Source organism: Lissotriton vulgaris, chromosome 7, assembly GCF_964263255.1.
Source record: "Lissotriton vulgaris chromosome 7, aLisVul1.2, whole genome shotgun sequence".
Taxonomy (NCBI): domain Eukaryota; kingdom Metazoa; phylum Chordata; class Amphibia; order Caudata; family Salamandridae; genus Lissotriton; species Lissotriton vulgaris.
The window spans coordinates 1,541,173,550-1,541,198,814 of record NC_141695.1 but is presented as its reverse complement, the minus strand read 5'-3'; the positions used below and the strand labels follow the sequence as shown (position 1 = coordinate 1,541,198,814).

Sequence of the window (25,265 nt, the reverse complement as noted above, 5' to 3'; positions counted from 1 at the left end):
ATAGCAAGGGACATGACGTGGAACTAACGGTGATCCTGATTTGATTGTTAGAATTTAGGTTTTCATTTCATTTACAGGCTCAAAATCTGTTAGAAATGAGTGAGAGAAGGAATACAAGAGAAGATAAAGAAATACGAGCGAGAAAACAAATCTGAACTATGGTATGCAGCAAACTGGCAGACAAAACTACTGGCACAAAAAACATAAAACCCTACAGGTTTCTCAAAGCAGAATAACACAGGCAAGTATTGACTAAGCACCTTATGAGTGACGAAAGACTGGAGATTGAAAGGACAGGAGGATCTGGAAAGCAGAGCAAGTCTCGACCTGCCAACAATATGACCGGGGCTTCACAGAAAATAATGCATACTTCCTCATTCCCTGCCCCATTAATGATGACATTATTTTCTTTATTATTTACTATCATTGATAAAATCACGGATGGGTTATGAATCACTGATTTTAAATGAAGCACATCCTGCTCAGGGAAAAAAAAACATACAGCGTCTTAGTCATACTTAAGACTTTCTACCACTTTTAAACACAATGAACATTCATTTCGTGATTTATAATTTTTGTATGAATATTATGGATTTTCATGAAATGTTATGCCTTTTTGGTAAATAGTATTATGTCGGTATTTACTGTATCTTGTGACCGCGGCAGGTGAAACGAGGCATCTACTTCAACTTTGTGTAAAAAGATACCTACTCATAAACAAGGCCGTTGTGGCCAAACCGCGTAGAGTAGGTTTCTGCTTTTGAATACATTTTGCAACTTGGAACAAGCACATTGTGAGTGTGGGCACCTTCTTCGCTGATGTCGCTATGGAGATGGCTGGTAGTTGTCTGTATATAAGGCAAGTGTGGCGTGCCCGTTGCCTTGCATTGACTTCTTGGACATTACAGTATATGAACAAGATGGTTTAATTGAGACTGCACTATTTAGAAAAGCAACAGCAACCAACATTATTTTTCATGGGGCCACTTTTCATCCGATGTCTTTAATTAAAAGTATACTCTATGCCCAGTGCTTCGTTTAAGCCGATGTTTTCCGGTACCCAGCACAGGCACTTATGACTGTCTGCCACATGGTGGGCTGTTTGTCTGATCTAGAGTGTGCAGAACAGTTGTTCACTAAATCAATATACGTCAAAAATGACTAAAACCTGCTTACCTTGCTAATCTTATAGCTTTGAGGGCCTAGAATTGTCTGAAATGTCATACTTGTGGAGTGTGATGGTTAGTAGCTGGTTTGGTTGGTACTGTCCTTAGGGTGGTGTAGGCTGCAGTGGCCTCCTGATTAGTGCCCTGGCACTTAATTTTTTTACAAATTATGCACTCCCTATGGGTAACTTTTACGAACGAGAAGGAAATGTTCAAATGAGACAGACCTGCAAAATAAATATGAGGAAGTGACCTGGTGATTCCGAAGCAGAGGCTACAGATGGAGTGATCTAAAAAGAGGCCTAGAGAGAGTCAAATTAAAATATCGCACAGAAACTGTTGGATAACTGTGCGATAACTGTGCCTAACGGCTAGGCGCCCGACCTCGGACCCGGGGAACTGGGTTCGAGTCTCGGTAATGTCGCTAAACATCCTGTGATTCTGGGCAAATCACTTAATCTCCCCGTGCATGTGTGTCCTCTTGTAACATAACTGGTGCAATGTAAAGCGCTCTGATACCCGATTCGGGTAAAGTTTGCGCTATATAAAACTTTGCAAAAAATCAAAACGAATGAACAAGCTCAGACTCAGATAAGACTGGTCTTAACATACAGCAAAGAGATCCAAGATTTTGGAAGATTTTTCAACAAATATTGGAATTTGATCGTCATTGATTCTGACACTGGAGCAGGATTGTGCGAAAGTCTACAAACGGCATTTAGGAATCGAGATCGAGATCGAGATCAAGAAATCTTACTTATAAAGAGGTATAACAGTTTTAAAGTTTCAGAAGCACATATGAGCATGAAATACTCCAATACATATGAACCTTATAAATTTGCATATAATTAGAATGAAAACAGAAGGCCCGACTAGATGGACAATTCGGAACCAATTAATGGAGGGGTATTATGGAATGCTCATATGTGCTTCTTAAACTTTAAAACTGTTATACCTCTTTATAAGTAAGATTTTATGGAAGAGATTTTAACTGTATGTTCATGTGTTTTTTGTAGGTAAATTGGGAACACAAAGTTTTGTCCGTCACAGTCACTTCACGGTCTCTGGACCTTTCCCCTTTTATACTGAATGAAAGACACCCTCACCTGTACGAAAGTCGAACTTTTTCTTCACTTAGATGTGTACTCCTTACCTGCCGGTACGGTCTTGTTTGTGCTCTGACAACTGGAAATGGTTAACTGAATAATGCATGATGACAAAGACACATGTAGTCACAGGTTTTCGGCACTAGACCGAATGAATTATAAATATCCATGTTGGCTGGGGCAGACATACACTCGCTAGGACTATAGGCACTAGACCCTATGTAAGTCAAATGTAGATGCCCGATAACCCAGATATATTCATATCCCTGCATGCATATTGGAACACTTGTGTGGGGCATTATGCAGTTCCACGTTAGGATGGTTTGACATTAAATGTGATAGGCGCTGGAGTGATCTCCCTTTAGAAAATAATGGGGAAATGTCTTTTAAATGTGCATCTTTTGACCATTCACCGCCTCGATGCTTGGTAATACCGATACATCTCTGATCTTCTACCGTATGATCAGATAATATCATACCAGCAATGCGTTCTGCTATGTCATATAATTACTCGTTTTTAATTTCTGCAGGGTGTTATTACATCTCAGTTGAATAAGCAGTAGATGATTTTAACTTGTTTCAAAAATACCCCGTTACAAAATGGCGGTACTTTTTGAATGATGAAATGTTATGTTTATCATGTTAAGTCACCTTTTCCATGTCTACCTTTGTTTGGAGCATAACAAGCCTCACTGTTCAGGGTGGTTCACGTGTGATCAAGGCACATTGTGTGTCGGAACGCGTAGCGTGGTAACTGAAAATAAACTGTTCATGCTGAAATTGGATTCCTGAGTGCGCAACTTTTTGCTTTGAAGCATTACTTTGGATTTTCAAAACTTATTCGGCCTTGTGGTCCGCCGATACACGTGCGCCACCTGACTCGGGAGGAAGAATCCCAGCAGGACCCTGCTTCTTGGTTTTCGGATATATATATATATATATATGAAATCCAACTTGCCTCTGAAGTTCCTCGTGCACAGACAGGTACGCAGACAGCAACAATAACAGAATCGTCAGAGTCAGACTTCTTCTTTTTAGTTGCTTTTATTTATGCATTTAAATGGTGCATATCGTCAGATGCGTTTCGGGCACGTCCGTGCCCTTGCTCACTATATATATAGTATCAAATCGAGATTAACAGATTTTGTATGGTATTGGTCCAAATTTACTGGCACAAAACTAATGGGTGAAAATGTATAATATAATTAATGTCTTTTGTACTAATTTACATATTTATATATGTAATTTGTATGGTATTGTATTAGTTATGTTTTTAACACCTGTGTATTTATTTATATATTTATATAGTTATTATACCAGTACTGTATGTGATGAATTGCACATGAGGCCCATACTACCAGCATATCTAGTCAACAAACTTAGCCTGGTCAATATTCATTGAGGATGACACGAGACAAGTCACCCAGTGACACTAGCTCTCAAAACTCCTGAGGCGGAAAGCCGGGAGCACCGATTGCCGCATTTTAAATATTGAAAAATGTACCTGCTGTTGTTTTTAATCTTGTCACTTGCCCATTTCATTAGCCTCACTACCCCCCTTCTTCCTCGCACTTTGTTCCTTCTGCACAGCTGAATAGGCGCTACAGGAGGGAACGGCGAGCTTAGACGCCATCTTGAGGGTAGAGAGGGGTTGCCGGTGCAGTTGCTCGGCCACTCCCCCCTCCTGCGAGTACTTCAGGCGTGTTGGCTGCATTGCACGCTTTACTGACACTAGCTCTCAAAACTCCTGAGGCGGAAAGCCGGGAGCACGATTGCCACATTTTAAAAATTTTAAAATGTACCTGCTGTTGTTTTTAACCTTTTCACTGCGCATTTCATTAGCCTCACTTCCCCCCTTCTTCCTCGCACTGTGTTCCTTCCGCACAGCCGATTAGGCGCTGCAGCGGGGAACGGCGAGCTCAGACGCCATCTTGAGGATAGACAGGGGTTGCCGGTGCAGTTGCTCGGCCACTCCCACCTCCTGCTAGTATATTATGCCCCCCCCCTTTCCGGACGCGCAGCGGACGCGCGCAGCAGGCGCGTGCAGCGAGCGTGCCGGTGGCGCGCCAAAGGCAAGCCTATCTGCGCCCATCCGCGGCAACCGGGACCCGGGGCCACAGACCCTTCTCCTTTCCCGACCTACTCCCCTGCTCAACTCCATGCACTTCAGGGTGACTGGCCCCTCAGCCCTCTCACTCTTGAACGCATTCATGGCCTTGGTATCCCCGCCCTTAGCCTTTCTCCTCCTGTTGTCTCCCTTCCCGATTGTCCGCAGCCCGTTCCTCTCGAACTGTCCCCCCTTCCCTTCCATGTCCACCTACAGTGGCCACAGCTTACCTCCTCAACATCCGTTCAGCGGTTAAGCACCACTTGGAACTTTTCAATCTTCTTGACACTGTCAAATCCGATCTGCTGTTTCTCACCGAAACTTGGATTTCTGCAGACTCACTGCCCGATGTTCTTGCGGCGCTCCCCGACTCTTACTATGCTCTTCGAGTCGACCGCCCCGACAGGAAGGCTGGAGGGGGAGTGGCCATGATTGCTCGGTCTAATCTCCAGTTCCAGCTTCTCTCCTACCGGTCCATCCTAGCCGCGGACTTTTTAGTTGCCCGCTCTGTTAATCTCTCGGTCCCCCTCACCGTTGTGCTCCTCTACCGCCCCCCTCAAACCATGCCTTATTTTGTGCCAGCCTTACAGGAGCTCTTGGCCACACTTGTGGTCAACAATTCCTCAGTCTTGTTATTGGGTGACTTCCACTACTGGCCCGGCGACCCCAGGGATGATCAGACATCTAAAGTCATTTCTGAAACCCTTCAATGCCTTAACCATACCTCCCATATTCATGTCTTTACCGACATGCATGGCCACATTCTAGATCAGATTTGGTCAGCTAGTTTAACCATCCTTTTCCCCACAGTCCTCCCATGTGTTTGGTCCAACCACTCCCTGATCTCCTTTTCCATCGACCTGGGAGCAAGTGACAAGTCTCCCCTGCTTAAGAATGCTTTGACCCGGAACTGGAATCAGGTTGATCTTGACACACTCTGCTCTTCCGTGGTGGCCTCTCGCCCTGATCTGTCTGACCTCTCCCTTGACCATCAAGCGGACGCTATTAACAGCTGGCTGTCTGCCTCCTGCGACCTGGTTGCCCCTCTGAAACGGGTTAGGACTTGCCGCCCCCACAAAGCCAATAGATGGTTTTCCACTGACCTTAAAGCCCTCAAATTGGCTCTTAGACAGTCAGAACGTCGTTGGAGGCGTGATTATTGCCCCTCTTTGAAGGCCCAATACGCGTCTCTTCTTCGTGACTACCAGAAAGCCATTCTTTCAGCCAAAACGGAATATTTCTCCTTGAAGATTTTACTTGCGGCTAACAAGCCCAAGGAGATCTTTTCCATTGTACATAATCTAGCCGCTTCCGACAGTCAATCCTAAACCTGCTCCTTCCCAAGTCCTCTGCAATTCCCATAATGCTTATTTCCTTGAGAAAATTTCCATTCCAACATTAAGCGCAATATTCCCTTGTCACCCCCTTCCTTTTCCCTTCCCTCTCCCCCCGCCGTCCCTATTTCTTGATCATTTTTCCTTGATCTCTAAGGAGTCTTTCCTTATCCTGCTCAAGAAAGTCAATTCAGGCTTTCCCGCCGATTGTGGTCCGGCCCACATCCTAAGGGAGGTGTTTTCCCGCGACCCTGACCCTCACCCTCACTTTCCTCAATGCCTCCATCACTCAGGGATCGGTTCCAGCCCTTTTTAAATCTGCTACAGTCATCCCCATATTAAAAAAACTCGGCGCCAACACCACTCTCCTCGTTAATTTCAGGCCCATTTCCCTGCTCCCCTTTTTAGGCACGATTCTCAAGAGCCATATTACCTCCTGCCTCTCGGCCTATATCGAGGACAATCACCTCCTGGCCTCTCATCAAGCAGGCTTCCGTCCGGCCCACTCGACGGAATCTGTGGTTTTCTGTCCTGGACGAGCTCAGGAGAAAGGCAGACTCCAACTCCCCCCAGGCCTTGGTCCTCCTCGATATGTCCGCTGCCTTCGACACGGTCCACCATTCCATTCTTCTCGACCGTGCCGGAGCTACAGGCATTCGGGGGGCTGCTTTAGCCTGGCTTGCCTCTTTCCTCCAAGGCCGGACGCAGGCGGTCCAACTTGAGGGCTTTATTGCCCCTACCCGCTCTGTTTCCTGTGGGGTTCCCCAGGGCTCTTCCCTTTCCCCTCTCCTTTTTAACCTTTATATCCATCCCCTCATAGTTCCCTGCTTAACATGGAGGTTTCTGTCTTCAATTATGCCGACGACCTCCAGCTTGTCTTTGATCTCTCCTCCTCCCCGGAATCCGCTCTTAAATTTCAAACCACTCTCACCTTCATCTACGATTGGATGAATCATAATCATCTAAAACTCAATCCGGACAAGACGGAGTTGGTCTTGACCGGCGGCTCCACCAGCCCTTGGACGTCTGCCTTTTGGCCTTCCATCCTTTGCCCCCCCCGGTACCTTCTGATTCTGTCAAAACCCTGGGAATTAAAATCAGCCAAGACCTTTCCATGCGTCTTCAGATCAGTTCTGTTGTCTCGTCCTGCTTCTTGTCCCTTAGAGTTATTCGCAAGATCTTCCGTTTTTTTTCCTTTGAAGCCCTCAAATTCATTATCTTGGCAAGGATCACCTCCTGTTTGGACTATGGGGACTGTCTGTACGTGGGCATTCCTGCCTATGAGCTGCGGCGCCTTCAGTCCATACAGAATCAAGCCGCTCCTCTCATCTACCGGCTCCCCAAGTTCGATCGCACCACTCCCCTGCTTAAGTCACTTCACTGGATACCCATTCTGCAGAGATCCCTATTTAAGATGAGCTGCTTGGTCTTCATGGCCCGCGCTGGCACAGCCCCAGTCTATATTAACTCCTTGATTACCCCTTATGTCCACAGCCGCAGCCTCCGCTCCTCCACCCAGGCCCTCCTCAATGTCCCTCCGTTTCGGAGGACCAGGGTGGGTGGCATGAGGTTTTCCACTTTGGCCCCCAGTTTCTGGAATACCCTTCCTCTGCCTATCAGGTCCATGACTGTCTATTTGGATTTTCGTAAAGCCTTAAAAACCCACCTTTTCTCTCAAGCCTACCCATCATAGTAACTTTCCGGGGTCTCCCCTCCGTAGTGTCAACCGCCCAGCACCTGGAAGCCGCTTGGTAACAGAGCGCTTAACAAATCACTTCAACTTCAACTTCAACTTCAGTGTTAAACCATTTGAACAAGCCCTAAGAGTAACTACGCAAGAACATAACTTGTATACATTTGGAACTGTCTGAGAACAAGTCAAAATGATTTTTTAACAGTCACTAATAGAAATTTCCTAACACTGTATTTTAAATAATTTTTCATGCACCTGAGGCTTCTACATTGATATCTTTTGCAAAGCAAGCACATGCTATGCTCTCCCGACATCAAGTATTTAACCTACAATGAAGCAAAGTTAGGCCCGAGTCAGGGATTCCACATTAGACATACAGTATCTAGGGCTAAACAGCTTCTCTAGACTGCCCTGTACATGTAGACAGGATTTTGACCATAATGTATTTAGGCAGTGATTGAGGTCATGTTTTTGCACATAAACTCAGCACTGGCACTTTAATTTGCACATACTCCTGTATTACTGCTGCTTGATACAACAAGGATTTTTTTGATCAATTGTAATTTTTGATTCAGTAATTATTACATCACATGGATTGTTTTGCTGATTATATGCGATGTCATTCTTGCATATTTACTGTAATGAGGGATAGTATTTCTTTGATGTCTTTTGAACATGCCTCCCACGTGATCGTCTTAATCATGCATTGTCACTTTAAATTGCGACTACAACAATGGTACATTGACATGTGAGCAAGGCTCAGAGGAGCCAAAACGTTATGGCAGCATACTAGGAATGAATTAATTTGCACTACCTGCTGGTCCGTGTCTGTTGTTCGTGGGACTAGAAGGATTCCTGTGGTCTCGACACGGTGGTGAAGATATATATATATATGAAACAGTTGACAAAGGCGCGAAGCCGAAACGCATCCTGTTTTTTGAATGATTTCTGAATGACAATAATAAAAAACTGAACGAACTTTCAGCTTAAGAGTGCGATCCATTCTTTCACGGCCGTGAGAGAAAGCCCGAGCGTTCATGGATATATATATATAGTGGCCCCTGTGGAAGAACCAAGCCTGGTAAGTACAATTGCTCCTTTATTTGATCACGAAAGCTGCAAACAAACGCCAAGAGAAACCATCAAAGTTTACTGTCTTTCCTGCCAGACGCATTTCAAGTCTGTGACTCTTCCTCAATGGCACAAGGCACGCGGAGCATAACAGAACTGGTAATGCGCAGCTGACTTTAATCACAATCAGCCCACAGTGGGCGTGGCCAAAACCTCCGGCCTTGTGGTCTTTGCAGTTGCCTCAGTGTTCTCTAGTGAGTATGTCATATTATGACTGCGTTAGTAACCAGCCACCTTGAGAAATTGGCCCCTAGAGTTAACACCTTAAGAGAGCAAAAAGGCTTTTACCCCTGCGGCCGCTGCAAAGCGTGCGCAGGCAGTAAACGGGTCCTGTCGTACATAATAACAGAAACAGGGAGAAAAATGACCATCAACAAGTTTATCACCTGTAGTACACAGTACGCCGTCTATTGCTTACATTGCCCGTGTGTCCTCCGCTACATTGGAAGCACTATTAAGGAGCTCAAACTAAGAATACTTGAGCACCTTAGAGCCATAGACGAGGCGGACCAGGCCTATCCGGTGGCTAGCCACTTTGCTGAGGCCCATGGGCGGGACCGGAACAAATTGCAATATTTCGGTATTGATATTGTACCCCCAAATGTGAGGGGTGGTGACCGCCTAAGACGATTACGGAGGTTGGAGTCTAGATACATTATAGACCCCTCCACGAAACATTCAAAAGGCCTCAATAGTGGGGAAGAGATGGAATTCCATCTGGGAATATAGGAGATACTGTTCACAGTACTGAATTTAGAACTTGAACACTGTTGGAACATACTGCTACAATGCGACCTAGTTTGAGTTGGATTGCATCTCTTATTGTACAGCCTTCCTTATTGTACATGATGGTTCTGTGCATATGTAATGTTTGACATTCGTCAGGTTAATTATAATCCTAATTAAATCTATAGGATTTGATTTGTTCTTTATGATCATGTTTTTTATGACCATGAATTTTGAAACTATTAATCTATGACTGCAATATGATGAAATTTATATTCTCAGTATTCAAAGATAATATTTAAGTGCAAAGGACTTATGCTGAGTCTACATCAACTATGCAACTCTAAATGAGTTTATATATATGATTGTTTGACAATGCTGCCAGGATTTAACTTAGAGACTAAACTCAGTAGGATTAACTAACTGAGCTAACTTAATAATGAATTGTCATGCCAAATTTTTCTCGCGATTGCACCTACTGCATCTGTCTGCACAAAATGTTCTCTTTTTATAAGTAACCTTTTCATGTATGAAAACAAAATGTGACTTATAAATTATGTTGGACATGTGGGACATGTAAAAATAAGGGACATTAGCCGATCCACGGCTCAATTTTTTGGTTCATCTTAAGAACTTGTTGATATTATATGGATCACTATTTCACATGGGGCAGGTGCCCATCTGTGGGGTTTATTGTACTTAATGGAAGTATTGATTGTGACATACTACATATAGGTCATTCAAAGATGGCGCAATGTTGTGATGATTGTCCTTTGTTTATGTCCATGTCTGCAATGAGCTAGCAGCTTTAAAAACATGTCGACATTGTTTTCGGTGTAACACACACTGACGAAGGCAGCACGCCGAAACGCGTCTGTGTGAGCCCCTTTCGCAAAATAAAATCAGCGTGATTGGCATAATTACCTTTCCGAGTGCTGTTTGTCCTCTTGTGTATACCAGGAGGAATTGGAGTGTTTTATATATATATATATATATATATATATATATATATATATATATATATATATATATATATATATATATATATATATATATATATATATATATATATATATATATCAAACCATCGAGTGGCCCCTGTGGAAGAACCAAGCCTGGTAAGTACAATTTCTCCTTTATTTGATCACGAAAGCTGCAAACAAACGCCAAGAGAAACCATCAAACTTTACTGCCTTTGCTGCCAGACACATTTCAAGTCTGTGACTCTTCCTCAATGGCACAAGGCACGCGGAGCATAACAGAACTGGTAATGTGCAGCTGACTTTAATCACAATCCGCCTACAGTGGGCGTGGCCAATACCTCTGGCCTTGTGGTCTTTGTAGTTGCCTCAGGGTTCTCTAGTGAGTATGTCATATTATGACTGCAATACAAAATTTAAAACCACAGTGGGGTGATGTCGCTCTAAAAACACTTTGCTGTAGTCTTTCTCCCTCGTGACGAAGACTTCCTCCCTCAGCGGTGAAGCCTCTTGAGACCGAACCTCGGGAACGCTGCGCTTGGAGCGGGGGGTCTTCCGCGACCAGGACCGGCCGCTTCCATTTCAAACCATCAAGTTGCCCCTTGTGGAAGAACCAAGCCTGGTAAGTACAATTGCTCCTTTATTTGATCATGAAGGCTGAAAACAAACGCCAAGAGAAACCATCAAACTTCACTGCCTTTGCTGCCAGACGCGTTTCAAGTCTGTGACCCTTCCTCAATGGCACAAGGCACGCAGAGCATAACAGAACTGGTAATGTGCAGCTGACTTTAATCACAATCTGCCCACAGTTTCTTGAAATAACTGACTATAACTGAATTTTTAATCCTCTGTGTGTGTGAATTATTAAACTTACTACAACGTCCCTGTAAACTTTGTTTTTTAAGTGAATGTCTTAGGCTTTTTAAAAATGTGATTCCTAACTATAACATCCCAATGAGACTGGGCCAATTCAGGTATTTTGGATGCAACTTCCATATGCTTTAACTGGAGGGTTTTAGGCAAAGGGAAAACCGGAGACAGTATGTTATCTCCAGAGGTATATGTTTAACTTATTTTGCATTAATGTTTTATAACCCAGATAACAATGTGACCACTCTCATTGCTAACCACTCTATGTTTGCATTCACACTATGAATATGGAGATGAGTTATCACTTATTTCATGATTTGATGCTGTGTTGTAATTTGTAAACTTTTCTGTTATCTTGAGGGAAAGTATAGGTGAGTGACAATTGTTTTTCTGCTTTTGACACCATTAAATATCAGCTTAACTGTGAATTTTTGTTGATTGAGATTTCTTTTTTGTGGTGGGTTTTCCTAGCACTGAGATCTGCTATAATTGTTTTATTGCTTCGCCTGGTATTTCCACTATGCATGTGGTTTGCCCGGAAATTTTGCCCCTTGTGTGTGCGTGGCGGCCTGGAGCCGTCACGCGTCATGGTAGAGGACGGTCCCCGGCCGTCCAAACACCGCCCACTCTCTATTTCCCTAGCACCGTGGCGGAATTTGCGCCGCGGTCAAGGGGTTAAACTAGTTGTGCGTTTGTCTTCTTGTTTTGTCAGACTGTCAGGGGTTGCTGCGTGAAGTAGGCTGCTTTTGTACTGCTGAATCACAGTTTGCCATCCGCTTTGGTGTTCGCGATATGCGGTGGGTGCTTAGTTGCTGTAACACCCACGGCTATTGACTAGGGGGCTGGAAATGGTATTGATTGCCTGTTGGGGTGGAAGTTGCATTGATTTTCACGTGGTGAGGAGGCGCAGAGTTCCCTGTGTCACTTTTCTGCTGCTGATCACCGGACCTGTGGAGTGGACATACGTGCTGGCACGTCGCACTTTTTTGTCGTAAAAAGGCGGCACTTCCTGGCTCCTTGTAAACCTCAGTATTCTGGCTGCCTGGGCAGAGGGTGGGGCTTGTATCGAGCGATTGTACACAGTGATTTATGTGGATGAACACTGGGGAGGGGAGCAATTTCAAGAGACTACCAGGGAGAGCTGACCTCTTCCAACCTGCAGGGCTCCCTCACTGGCCCTGCTGCCCTTCACTTTCCCTGCCTCTTCATCTCAACAATCTTTGTCTGCAAACTGAGGAATATATTACTACTCTGAGGCCCTCAAGAGATCTACGAGCATCTGTCAACAGCAATTGAGGGCTCCTGTTTGAAGCCACAGGGCTGGGTATGGCTCCCTGAAGAGACCTCAAGGTGCAGGGCCTGCACTAAGTCAGTCCCTGCTGGGGTGCTTCTATGAAGGGATCAATTGAGGGCTCCTGTTTGAAGCCACAGGGCTGGGTATGGCTCCCTGAAGAGACCTCAAGGTGCAGGGCCTGCACTAAGTCAGTCCCTGCTGGGGTGCTTCTAGGAAGGGATCAATTGAGGGCTCCTGTTTGAAGCCACAGGGCTGGGTATGGCTCCCTGAAGAGACCTCAAGGTGCAGGGCCTGTACTAAGTCAGTCCCTGCTGGGGTGCTTCTAGGAAGGGATTTTACATACACTGATAAACTGTTGCAAACAACACTGGGAGACTTGCATAGGTCTGGACAGCATATGTTTTACTGCCTGTGTTTGGGGCAGAGCTGCTCGTTTTGTAAAGGCGAAAGCTTGCTTGCATATAGTTGCAAATAAAATGTTTTCTTTATTAAGAATGCTATTTGTGTTAATGTCATTTAAAAGGTAATTGTGCAACCTACCTTTAAAACAGGCAGTACCTGTTCGCTTCCTGGCAAGCGTCGCAGAGACAAATTGTCTAATCAAAAATATTGAGTTGCACAAATATCGAGTTGCAAATATCGTGGGTCAGAAATATCGACAGCAAGAATATTGTGGTCAAGAAAATTGACTTAAGGTAAGTAATATCGATTTTAAAAACATCAAAGTGTTTAACATAATTTGCAAAAATATTGTTTGTTTATTAATGTTATATATTTTAGTATATATTTGATATGTATGTCTTGTATGTTTTTTTATGAGAATTGTTTGTATTTTTAATATATTTGTTACATTTACAGTAGTTATTATTTGTTTTCATTTGAATTTAGCATTTTTAGTAATTTAATTATATTAAATGTATTGATTCTTTTTTATTTATTAACATTTGTTTAATTGAAATGTTATAGTGTTACATTTGTAAAGTAATATATTATTAATTAATTATTAATTGGTTGTTAACTATTTCAAATTAATTATTTAGTAATTGATTATGGTAATTGTGTAAATAATTTTAAGGTGTGTATTGTGGATAGGTGGAAAGTGTGGAAAGTAATTTATTTTTAATTGATGGATTATTCATTGGCTGTTAAATAATTTTAATTAATTAATTGGTAAATCATTATAATAATTTTAGGTTTGTGTTGTGGTCTGTATAGGTGTTAGGGTGGGAAGTAATTTCTTTTTATTTGATTAATTAATAATTGGATGTTAATTAATTTTAATTACGGAATTGTTAATTAATTAGTGTAATTAAATTTACTTTTTTTTGGTGTTTATAGGAGTAAAGGGTGGGAAATAATTTGTATTTCATTAATTAATATATAGTTGTTAATTAATGGTAATTATTTAATATGTATTTGGGTAATTGTTTATTTTTTGTTTTGATGTTTGAAAGGTGTAAATGGTGGGTATTAAATGCATTTTAATAACCGTATTATTAGTTGTTAATAGTAATAGTTATTAATTTATAAAGATGTTTTAATTGGGTTTTATTGTTTTAGAGTTTAATTCAGGTGTGTGTAGGATATCATAGTGTTAAAGTGTGTGTAGTCAATGAATGTATATTAGGTTTTTATTATTAATATTTTTAAATTGATTATTAATTAAGTTAATTATTGGTGTTGTGTTATAGGGTAGGAAATACAATAAATACATTTATGTATTAATTTATTTATTTGTAAATATTTTCTAGTTTAAAAGATTTTTTTAAAGAAATACATTCATTATTTTCAATTAGAAGTTATTTGTAGGTTTTTTGTATGTATTTAATATTATAATATTTCTTTCCTTTTATATACTTAATATATTGGATTTCTCATTTCTAAACATAGTTTATTTATTTTTATGATTTTATTATAATTTTTAATCTTTTTTATTTTTGTTTTAACTGTTTGAGTGTGAATAGTAAATTTTGTCTCTTCGCTATCCAACACTTTTCCTAATGTTGCACTCGCTGGAGTGGGAATATTAATTTTTACCTCTCCGCTATCCAACACTTTCCCTACTGTTGCACTCATTGGAGCAGGAATAGTAATGTTTACCCCTCTGCTATCCAACACTTTCCCTAATGTTGCACTCTTTGGAGTGGAAGTAGTCATTTGTACCCCTCCGCTATCCAACGCTTTCCCTACTGTTGCACTCACTGGAGTGGGAATAGTAATTTTTACCCCTCCGCCATCCAACAATTTCTCTACTGCTGCTCTCACTGGAGTGGTAATACTCATTTTTACCCCTCCACTATACAACACGATCCCTACTGTTGCTCTCACTGGAGTGGGAATAGTAATTTGTATGCCTCCGCTATCCAACACATTCCCTACAGTTGCTCTCACTGTAGTGGGAATAGTAATTTTTACCCCTCTGCTATCCAACACTTTCCCTACTGTTGTACTCACTGGAGTGTGAATAGTAATATTTTTCCCTCTGCTATCCACAACTTTCCCTAGTGTTGCAGTCTTTGGAGTAGGAGTAGTAATTTTTACCCCTCCACTATCCAACACTTTCCCTACTGTTGCACTCACTTGAGTAGTAATAGCAATTTTTACCCCACTGCTATACAACACATTCCCTACTGTTGCTCTCACTGGAGTGGGAATAGTAATGTTTACCCCTCCGCTATCCAACACTTCGCTACTGTTGCTCTCACTAGAGTGGGAATAGTAATTTGTACCCCTCCATTATTCAACACTTTCACTACTGTTTCACTTACTGGACTGGGAATAGTAATTTTCCCCCCTTCGATATCCAACCCGTTCCCTATTGTTACACTCTTTGGAGTGGGAATAATAATATTTATCCCTCCGCTACCCAACACTTTCCCTACTTCCGCACTCACTGGAGTGGGAATAATAATTTTTACCCCTCTGCTCTCCAACGCATTCCCTACTGTTGCTCTCACTGGAGTAGGAATAGTAATTTCTACCCCTACGCTATACAACACGTTCCCTACTGTTGCACTCACTGGAGTGGGACTATCATTTTTACTCCACCACTATCCAGCACTTTCCCTACTGTTGCACTCACTGTAGTGGGAATATTAATGTTTACTCCTCCACTATCCAACACTTTTCCTCCTGTTGCACTCCCTGGAGTTGGAATAGTAAATGGAAATATTTTGCTATCAAAACTTTCCCTACTGTTGCACTGATTATATTGGTAAATTTAAGTTTGAATATTTTTAATAGTTTAATATAATTTTTTATATTCTAAATTATTGAAATATATTTATTTAATTTTTATATATTTCTAAAGTTTTAAAATAAATTACAGATAATAGTTTATCTTTTTTAAATTAAATATATATGTATATATGTATACAATATTATGTTTGTGTGTTTACCTTTTTTAATTAAATGTATTTCTTATATTTTGTTAAAATGCATATAAAATGTAATTTAGTTCGCTTAAATTAATACTAATATTTAATATATAATATTTTATGTACATATTTAAATCAATATTTTTCACATCAATATTTTTTATTCAATATTTTTGTACTTACCTGTTTAGGTATGAGAGTCGATATGTTTGTAGTCTATATTTTGTTTCTCAATATTTTGAACATCAATATTTTTGTTATCGATATTCTATCAGGGAACCCTTGCAAGCACACCTGGTACACATCATGATCGGAATGTTTTGAGTAGAAATCTCTGAGTTAAACAGCAATGTTAGCTAACACAATGCTTGTATAAAATAGGGGAGCTCACTCCCTCCTAATAATAATAATCTTTTTAGAACCTGGCCTACCCAGGAGACATTATCATAAAGAAGAGCAAAATTGTGGCACAATTGAGAAAAAAATGTTTTCACCACCCAGACTCCCATCACCTGGCCTATGGTAGGTCAGGGTATTCCTATTCTGCCCTTCTCTTTTTTGTCACCTTTATTTTGGGACTCAGAAAAGTCTGAGTCCCAAGATGGCTGTCTGGCTGAAGTGTTGGCAGCCAATCTGGTCTCAGCATGAGAACTGTTGGAACGGTTGACTCTCCGGGTCTCCAGACATCTATAATCCTTATTTATCTTTAGTAATTCCAAAACTACTGAATGGATTTACACTAAATTAGACAAATGTCTCTTTTTGGACCAAGAGCTAGCTCTCTGCTTAAGGTTAGTGTAATTCCATCCAGCCATTCTGGCTGCAGCATTTTGCAATGCAGGGCACGCTACGAAATTCGTTTTACTAATTAAATTGTTTACTTACCTCCAAATACCCATTTGCCGGTTTTTAGCACCCACCACCCTGCCCCTCCCTCCCCCGCCTCACTGCCCCACCGCAACTCCCTCCACAGGCCGCGGCTGGTGATAGAGGCAACAGTCTGACCATTGCATGAACCACCATTGCATGAACCACCGAAGACAGATGGGTGGGACAGGGGCGTGCATATGGAAAGTAGAGGGCAGAGGGTCGGGCCATGGCCAGGACTAGCAAGATTACCACGGAGGGCAGGCTGGCAGGGACAGCTCAAGGGACCACAGAGGGCCGGGGAGAGGGGATGGGTAAGGGGCAGCAAGCTGACCACAGGGAGAAGGTGAGAGTGGCAAGGACATGCAAATGGAGAACAGAGGGTAGGCAGGAAGGAGGCAGGACAGCAAGCTTAGTATGAAGGGCAGGAGGTGGGAGCAAGGGGATGCAGATGGATAACTGATTGCAAGCAGTAGGAGCTCCGTTTTGCAAATGGCTAAAGGCAGTGAGCTAAGGAGATGCTGACTGAACATGTTCGAATACGCATAGACATTTCTATAGAAAAAAATATTAAATAAGCGTTTTAGTCAGGTATGATAATGTGATCTTCTCTAACTTTAAAAAAACACAGACATTCACTAAAAAATGGTTAAAGTAAAATTATACTTGGAAATGGCTTCAAGATATTTGCTTAACTTAAAATAACCTAGAAATTCACTGACCAAGCAAAGGTTAAAGTAGCGTTATAGATAGGTTTTGAATTGAGTGAAAAATGAAAGCTTAAAAATGAAACAAAAACCTAAACTACAACAGTTATTCATGGAGCTATCACATGCATCCCCCCTGCTGCACTGTATATAACCTCACATATTAGGATATAATGTCACTCATGTCATGATACGTTAAATTATTAATGACATCACTGATTGAAAAAAAAGACCTCAAATATTACAAAACCCCTGACATGCTCTTTGACATCATTGATACCATCAGTGCAACATCTGAAACAACTTCTTTGATAACAACACTGTGCATGGCAGTGTTGCAAGTTATAGTTTTGTTAGGGTGCTAGTTACAGTTACTTGAGATAACTATAAATGGTGGAATTTCAGTGGTTTTGGTAGTATAAAATGGCATGCTTTAACTGAGATGTTCACTTAATTATATTGTCCCTCTATCCTTTATGTTTCTTCACAAGGACAAACAGGCATACATATTTGTATGTATTTTTTTGTATGTATGTATGAAAGCATGAAAGAGGAAAAGAGGAACACACAAATAACTTTTGTACTTGAATCTGTCCCATTAAGAGGGAGATCAAAAGCATTACATTTGTTGTGGAAGTTATGGTTTGCATAGCTCTTGTACGAGTTATGGCTTGTGGAAGAAAATATAACTGGTAAATTTCAGTGTTTTCTTGGTATGAACTCTTAGCCATAGGTATGTTTAACTATGTTTTCATACATACATATATATTGAGAGACAAAGAATGATAGCGAGAGAAAGAGAAACAAAGAGAGTCAGGGAAATGCAGAAATAGTTAACAATGGGAACAAATAAATTACATTTGGAAACGTACCTGTCAGCCCACCCAACAAGCCATTCAATGCAGCTGTAAGTACTTTCACAATATCGGGCACCTGAAACAAAGATAATAGACAAAGCAAGCGTTTTCTTAGGAAAATAGTTTGAAAGTCGTATTTATGCAGCTTTGAACTAAATTCGTCACCTTCCACTTTCCATCATTCACTCATACTTGTGTGACCTAAATACAGCACTCATCTTTTCACAATCTAGGAAGGAACCCCTATATGCTCCCTCTCTTAGTCTAATCCCATTAACCATCTATCCTTAACTGACAAACTCACCTTTTTATTTGCCTAATGCTTTCTATTGGATGGAACGTCAGAAAATCAGCTACAGAAACATTATGGTACCATAATATCAATGCCATGTTCCTGACAAGAACAAGCAAAATAAGGAGATCATTATATATGGACAAGCCTCTTTTTGCATGATCACCCCAAGCACATGGAAAGATGCTGCTGTTTTTTCAAATCTGTGTATTCACTGGGTCCTGCCAAGCAGGCCCCCGTGCCAGTGCGATGACCCGTAAAAACATGTGCCTAATGTGCTCACCCTCAATTGGCATAAGTTAACTTATTTATAAATCACCTTTATATGATACCAGGTGTACCCAGGGTTTAAGATTTGAAGTGTCCTTCACGGACTGCAGTGCTTACTGTGCCACCAAGAGTATGACAACGCTATGCATGATTCCCAGCGAGCCCATGCTGGCTGGCTGAGCAGTTTTAAAACTTCTATCTCGACTTTGCCATTGAAAGTAATTTCAAAGTCCAAACATTCTTTTTAAAATATTGATAAGTCACTCCTGAGGTAGGGCACTGAGCCCTATAGACAGGGTGCAGTATATTGAAAAGATGCCCAGGAGTTTTACTAGCTTTACATTTCTTGACAGTAAAAACATGCATTTTCATTTTTACTGTGGAAAGTCTAATACCCCCCATTCGAAAGTACAGAATTAAACAAGGACAATTCAGTAGTGTTAATGTCTGAATGGGAGTACCATGTATGGTACTTCATGGTGTTAAAGGAATTGCTACGTTTAACCATCAATGATACTCAAGTTGAATTTAATGTAATTGTTGCACAAATGTAAATTTTAGAAAGCTGTCACTTTGTTGACCAAAGTTTCCAGTGACTGTTTACTGTTTCACAGAACCTTGAGACAGCCTTTTGCTCCCCTCAGGAGAGGGGAGAACGACTCTCAGAAAAGATCACAAAGGGCCTGCTGACTGACGAGGTGCAACCTCCTCCTGGCAAGATGGACAAGCAAGGTGTGAGCCTAAAGGGTGAGCTTCAAAGGAATAAAAACGCTTTTGAGTGGCAAATGGCAGTCACACATGAGAGACGGTGCTCTTTTGTATTAGCAGCTTGGCTGTCATCTCATACAGAGAGGAAGAAGCGGTTGCCATACTGTTTTTCCACCAGCTTGTAGCCCCAAGGTAGCCACACCTCTGGGATGGGCTTGGTAGCTCTACACACCAAGAGAAGGGTATTGCCATGTTTGGGGTGTGCAAAATGGTACATTCTATGCTAACCTAGATGTCACAGTTCACAGGAAGTTCTCTTCAGGTGGAAGGGAACCTGGTAGCCCATTGGCTTGGTAGTCACCACATCTCCCTGGGTAAGAAACAGGCATAAATGTGGCACCCTTAGCATTCAGATGCCAGATCATATCTGAACTGTAAAGAGGACCAACGAAGGGCTGCTCTGCCATTACTGAGACCCAGCAAAAGCGACATTTCAGGTAAACACTCGTAGTCACCCAGTGTGTACTTAGACTTTTTTCTGTAAACATCGTAGCAAATTTAGGTGGTCCTGATACATTATTTTGTACATCTGCAGATATACAGTATCACAGTGCCTTCGGAAAAGAACATTGTTGCCCTGCAAAAGCGACATTTCAGGTATCCCTAGATCGGATTGAGTTAATTATAAGTATAGAAGGGATCAGCTGTTCTTACACTATCCATTTTTCTATTACACTTTACAGTACAGGACAGTCTCCAGTCCAGGTCCTGAGGAGAACCCCCCATTAATACGTGGGTTCGAAACGCGTTGACACACTATTGGAACAAGATTCAGGAAGGGCATGTCAGGACTTTAATCGTGGATAATATTCCACCTGTTTTTTTTACCCTAGTATTTGGCAAAGTTTCAGTATAAACAAGCAAGCAGGCTAGCAAAAATACTTAGTGCCTCTTGTTTGTCTGTAGGTTGTATATCAGGACTGGTGCCTCAAACATTGATTAATAATAGGCATTTTTGTCTGTGTTTTTTGTATATATTGTGTAAATGTAAATATGTTTCATTCACAGTGATTGTCCAATTTATGCTGTGAAAAGTGTAACTTTATGTGAATTTTTGCTACTGAAATAGTATCGTTCTCTTGACATATAATAATGAATTCTGTGAAAAAAGAAAAAAAGAGTAAAAATACTAAATGAAAAGTATGTCTGCTTAGATCAATTGGGTAAGTGGTACCAGTCTTTGTTGTCATAATTAATCTACCTGGCCAATGTATTTTTGTTGTTTCAATTTGAGTGGTCTAGGCCAGATAGTATATAGACCCAAGCCTTCCTTGTTTCTCTTTTGAGTGGCAAATGGCAGTCACACATGAGAGACAGTGCTCTTTTGTATTAGCAGCTTGGCTGTCATCTCAGACAGAGAGGAAGAAGCGGTTGCCATACTGTTTTTCCACCAGCTTGTAGCCCCAAGGTAGCCACACCTCTGGGATGGGCATGGTAGCTCTACACGCCGAGAGAAGGGTATTGCCATGATGGGGGTGTGCACAATGGTACCTTCTATGCTAACCTAGATGTCACAGTTCACAGGAAGTTCTCTTCAGGTGGAAGGGAACCTGGTAGCCCATTGGCTTGGTAATCACCACATCTCCCTGGGTAAGAAACAGGCATAAATGTGGCACCCCTGGAATTCAGGTGCCAGATCATATCTGAACTGTAAAGAGGACCAAAGAAGGGCTGATCTGCCATTACTGACACCCAGCAAAGAGAGGCTGCATGAAAGACTGAACTGTACCTTCTGCGTCTTGGGCTAGCAAAGAAAGGACTGTGCTTGTGGTCTCCCGCTCAAGGAAAAGTTGTCTCCAAGCCACAGACACAGAACGTAACTCCAAGATTCAGTTGGCTGACTTCCTGTTACAGCTACAGTGCCACAAAAACTGAAGTACACTTGACCCTCACTGGCCACCGACGTGCAATTAGAAAGGCTGAGTAACGATGCTCTAAAGTTGCACTTGAGCCCGTTGGACCTGAGAGAGCAGTCTAAGTGTAGTTTGGTCCCACAAGGAGTACACAGGGTGTGACAAAGAGAACCACTGGTTTCATTGTTACCATTGACCAGTAAATGAGCAGCATTTGGAATTTTACTGGACCCACCATGGCTTTGAGGGATATCGTCTCCTGTGGCCAAAGTCACCCCACTAAGGACGTGGATTGAGGAGTAGCCCCAGGAAGCTCCTCTTCGATCGCACAGCATTTTCAGTATCCTACAGCATTTTCAGCATCTTGTGTCAGTGGCACTAGAAAAGCTCCATTGAAGTCTTTGGTGGGTTGCCCATGGACACTGAATTTTGACTTTAGACTACTTTCCTTGTGAGGTAACTGTTCTGCTGGATCTTGTTGGTCCCTATGACTGACCCCCTGCCGGAGATATGGCCACAACAAGTGTGCCCTAAAGCTTTTTCTAAATTACATATTCTGGCTAACCCTAACTAAACTGCGAGTTGCTGTAGAGTACACTGATTTATTGAGCTATGTGAAAAGTTGTGATTTATTGTTCTTTTAAAAATGGCTATCTCTGGAAACATCTAGTAGATGTCTGTAGTTGAGGTGTTCTATTTCTAAACCTGAACCTATTTTTGCAAATGGGTGTTGGATTGTTATTGTGTTGCATTTTCTTCTAATTCAACTGTTTTGTTACCTCTTAATGGTTTCACTTGTAAAATGAATTGATTTCAGTTAACTCAATTAATGAAATGTGAATGTTTTGTAACATTATGAGATGTCACAAACAAACAGTGGAAACAAGGATGCTTTCTGTGTTCAATCTTTTAGTGCACTATTGAGTCATGAGATGTTTCTTTAAAAATGGCTCAAAAAAGCTGTATCACTATTGTGAACAAAAGCCTAAGAATAGAAACATGATTTGATGTTGCCTACCATGAATTTTTTGTTAATAAATTTGACTTGGAACCACATTCCTTGGAGTGCCGGTTTTTCATGTTACAGGACTGTCATCATTTCCACCACTGTCATGCATTGCTGGTGACCTCCCACAAAATACACCCCTCATTACATGCTAAATTACATAATTGGTGATATCACTGTTGAGATTGCAATGTCCAGCATGCAATCCAGCAGAGGGGAAATCTAAAGCTGCACAAAGGAAGAATTCAGTTTTTCCCAGATTACAGTGGGACGACTTTGAGGTAGCACCAACAACCTCGGTGCTTTAAAAAAGATGATTGCTCTAGGATGTAATATTTCATTGCGGCATCTTACGAGGCAGAAGGTGGTGATGAAGAGCAAAACTAATTTTTCCCCTGTGGAAGTTGCTGAACCATTCCTCTTTTGTTAATGAGACAAAATGGAACTCATAGGGATGATAGCTACTGATCCATGGTTCATATATAGATGTTCCCTCAGGTGAATGATAACAGACCACATTGAAAATAGCTCTGTAAGAGGGTGGTAATGGAGCCAGTATATTTAGATTGGTGTTTGAACTGATAAAGTGACCACCTTGGTCCTATGGCTCCTTTCCTCTTTGCCCGCTCAACTTTGCTGTTTTCAAAATAGCTGTGGGGCGAGGATTTGGAAATTCCAGAGGTGATACCCAGTAATGTTGTATTCCCATTGTGGAATTTCTTGTTATGCAATGCGCTATGGAAGGGCTATTTGTTTTCTGTCTATAGAGTTGTGTTGGGGAGGCATCACTGTTTCCAAAGTTGTATACTTTGGTGCTAAAATTATTGAAGTATATATTTTAAGACTGGTGGCTAAAAATGGGTGTCAGAAAACATGTCTTTCTGGTATGCTTCTCTGCTGTACAGTGAACACTATAACCCAGTAACATACAATGTGTAGAATGTATATCTGCAAAGGGCAACATCAACCCTTGCTGCATCGTGGCATTGAATAAAAGGTTGAAATCCAACTTAATGGTACACCTTTTATTGACCTCAGACGAAAAATAGCTTGACTGGACCACCTTGAATCTAACCTCAGACCATGTGATCAAACAGATCTGTTGGGGCACATGCATTATTGCAGTGGGTCACAAGACCTGCAATACCTAGTTATATAATGGTTGCTTGATGCCTATTCCTATGTCACTCATTGGTGAATTCCTCTGAGAATATAGGATAACTGTTTGTATAGCAGCAAGGCATCTGGTGCTCATGGGTAGACTCGCCACAGTATTACTATTGCAACTAAATGATTCACATTCCTATTTGTTCCTTTTTGCCATTCATAGGTATCTGTCCCAGAGCATTAGCCCTGGACGGATTACGAAACAAGTTCTTTTTCGGTAGCTATAGTTCTACAGTGTTGGTATCTCTCATAGATTCACATGCCTGAATTGTTGCCCATCACTAAGCTGAGAAACTCTGCTAGCATAAATCAGCTACAAATATTGTTAAAATGGACTTTGACCCATGATAAGTCTTTGAATTGTAACACATTCATGTTGTTATATATAACAAACATTTTAGCTAATTAAGAGGATGTACCTAGAACTTCTTTTCCAGCACTGGTTCTTTAACATCCTGGCAAAAGATCTCACTCAAAAATCACCTCTCATAACAGCTTAAAGTGGACACAGTGTTGCCACGTTATTGTATGTTGCTGCCTCGAATTTGAACTCTTGTCTTTTGCTTAAATGGCTTTGCTTTGCTTTGCTGCCATTATAGGAAGACATGAACTGTTTGCGGCCTTTTCCAGTAGTGAATGAAACTTGGCAATATCATCTGGTTAAGAATCTGTTAGCGTTGGTGTCTCCTGTTCAGTATCCAGTTTGAGCAAACCCTCTAAGTCATATGGTCCCTAAGCATTGCTGTCTTCAATGCTGTAGAGATCCATTTCTTCCCATCCAAGCTCACCCACCAATTCATGGATTTCTTCCTTGCTTTTCTCTATGGTCGGGTCACCCATATTTTCCACAATTGGACCATTAGGTGCAACATGCCTGGGCAGGCAGTCACTCTATGCAGGCAGAGGTATCGTTTGTTGAGGAAGAGGAGGAGTTAGGTGGAAGGTTAGATATTGCTGCAAGAGTTGAGGTGGTAATGCTTTTGGTGAAGGTGGTGAGCTAGAAAATTATTTTTTAGTCTTGTACATATTTTCCATAGCATATTTTGAAATTACTAGAAGATCTCTTACTAGAAGAAGTAAGGCTCAAAACGATTACAATGTCTGGGATTGTCATAATGTCTTGTGCCCTCATAAATAAAAATGTCATACATAAACAAAGTTAGTGCAGATGGTACAGTGCTCAAATGTGCATTGTTGTACAATATTTACAACAATACATATTTACAGCCGGAATGACACAAAATGTCATACAAATAAACAGTTCGATCAATGTTCACTGATTCCTGTCTTCAGCTGGTTGAATGTCAAAGGAGCCTTATTTAAATGTTGATGTTTCAGCTGTATACACCATGCACACCAGTCTATTCAGGACACAAACGTGTCATCTAGCACAACATCTCCACAACCAAAAGCTAAGGAGTCGGAGAGCTTTTGGTTGTAGACAAGCTAGACAAACTACGCTGCATGGTGAGGACCACATGGAACGGTGGTATGAATTTACCTCCCATAAAGAGGCAAGTTGGGATACGGAGGCCATCTAACAATGACCGTCCTAGCACATGCATGATGCACTCTGCTTGGAGGTGATGTGACAGACAGCACGTTTGTGTTATAGAACTGCACATAAATATGAAAGTGATGCGATGGTACCACTGCAGTTATGGCGCCACTACAGTTTTCAAAGAGACTTCAAA

The 25,265-nt window shown here is 41.4% G+C and overlaps 1 protein-coding gene across 1 annotated transcript in view; it reads right to left on the bottom strand.

The window, feature by feature from the left end:
• Positions 1-25,265, bottom strand: part of LOC147705962 (uncharacterized) — a 118,108-nt gene that overhangs the window by 84,313 nt on the left and 8,530 nt on the right. Inside the window, exon 2 of the mRNA XM_086932427.1 lies at positions 18,231-18,291. Within this exon, the coding sequence (XP_086788553.1) occupies positions 18,231-18,291 (61 nt within the window). The remainder of the gene's footprint in view (positions 1-18,230; positions 18,292-25,265) is intronic.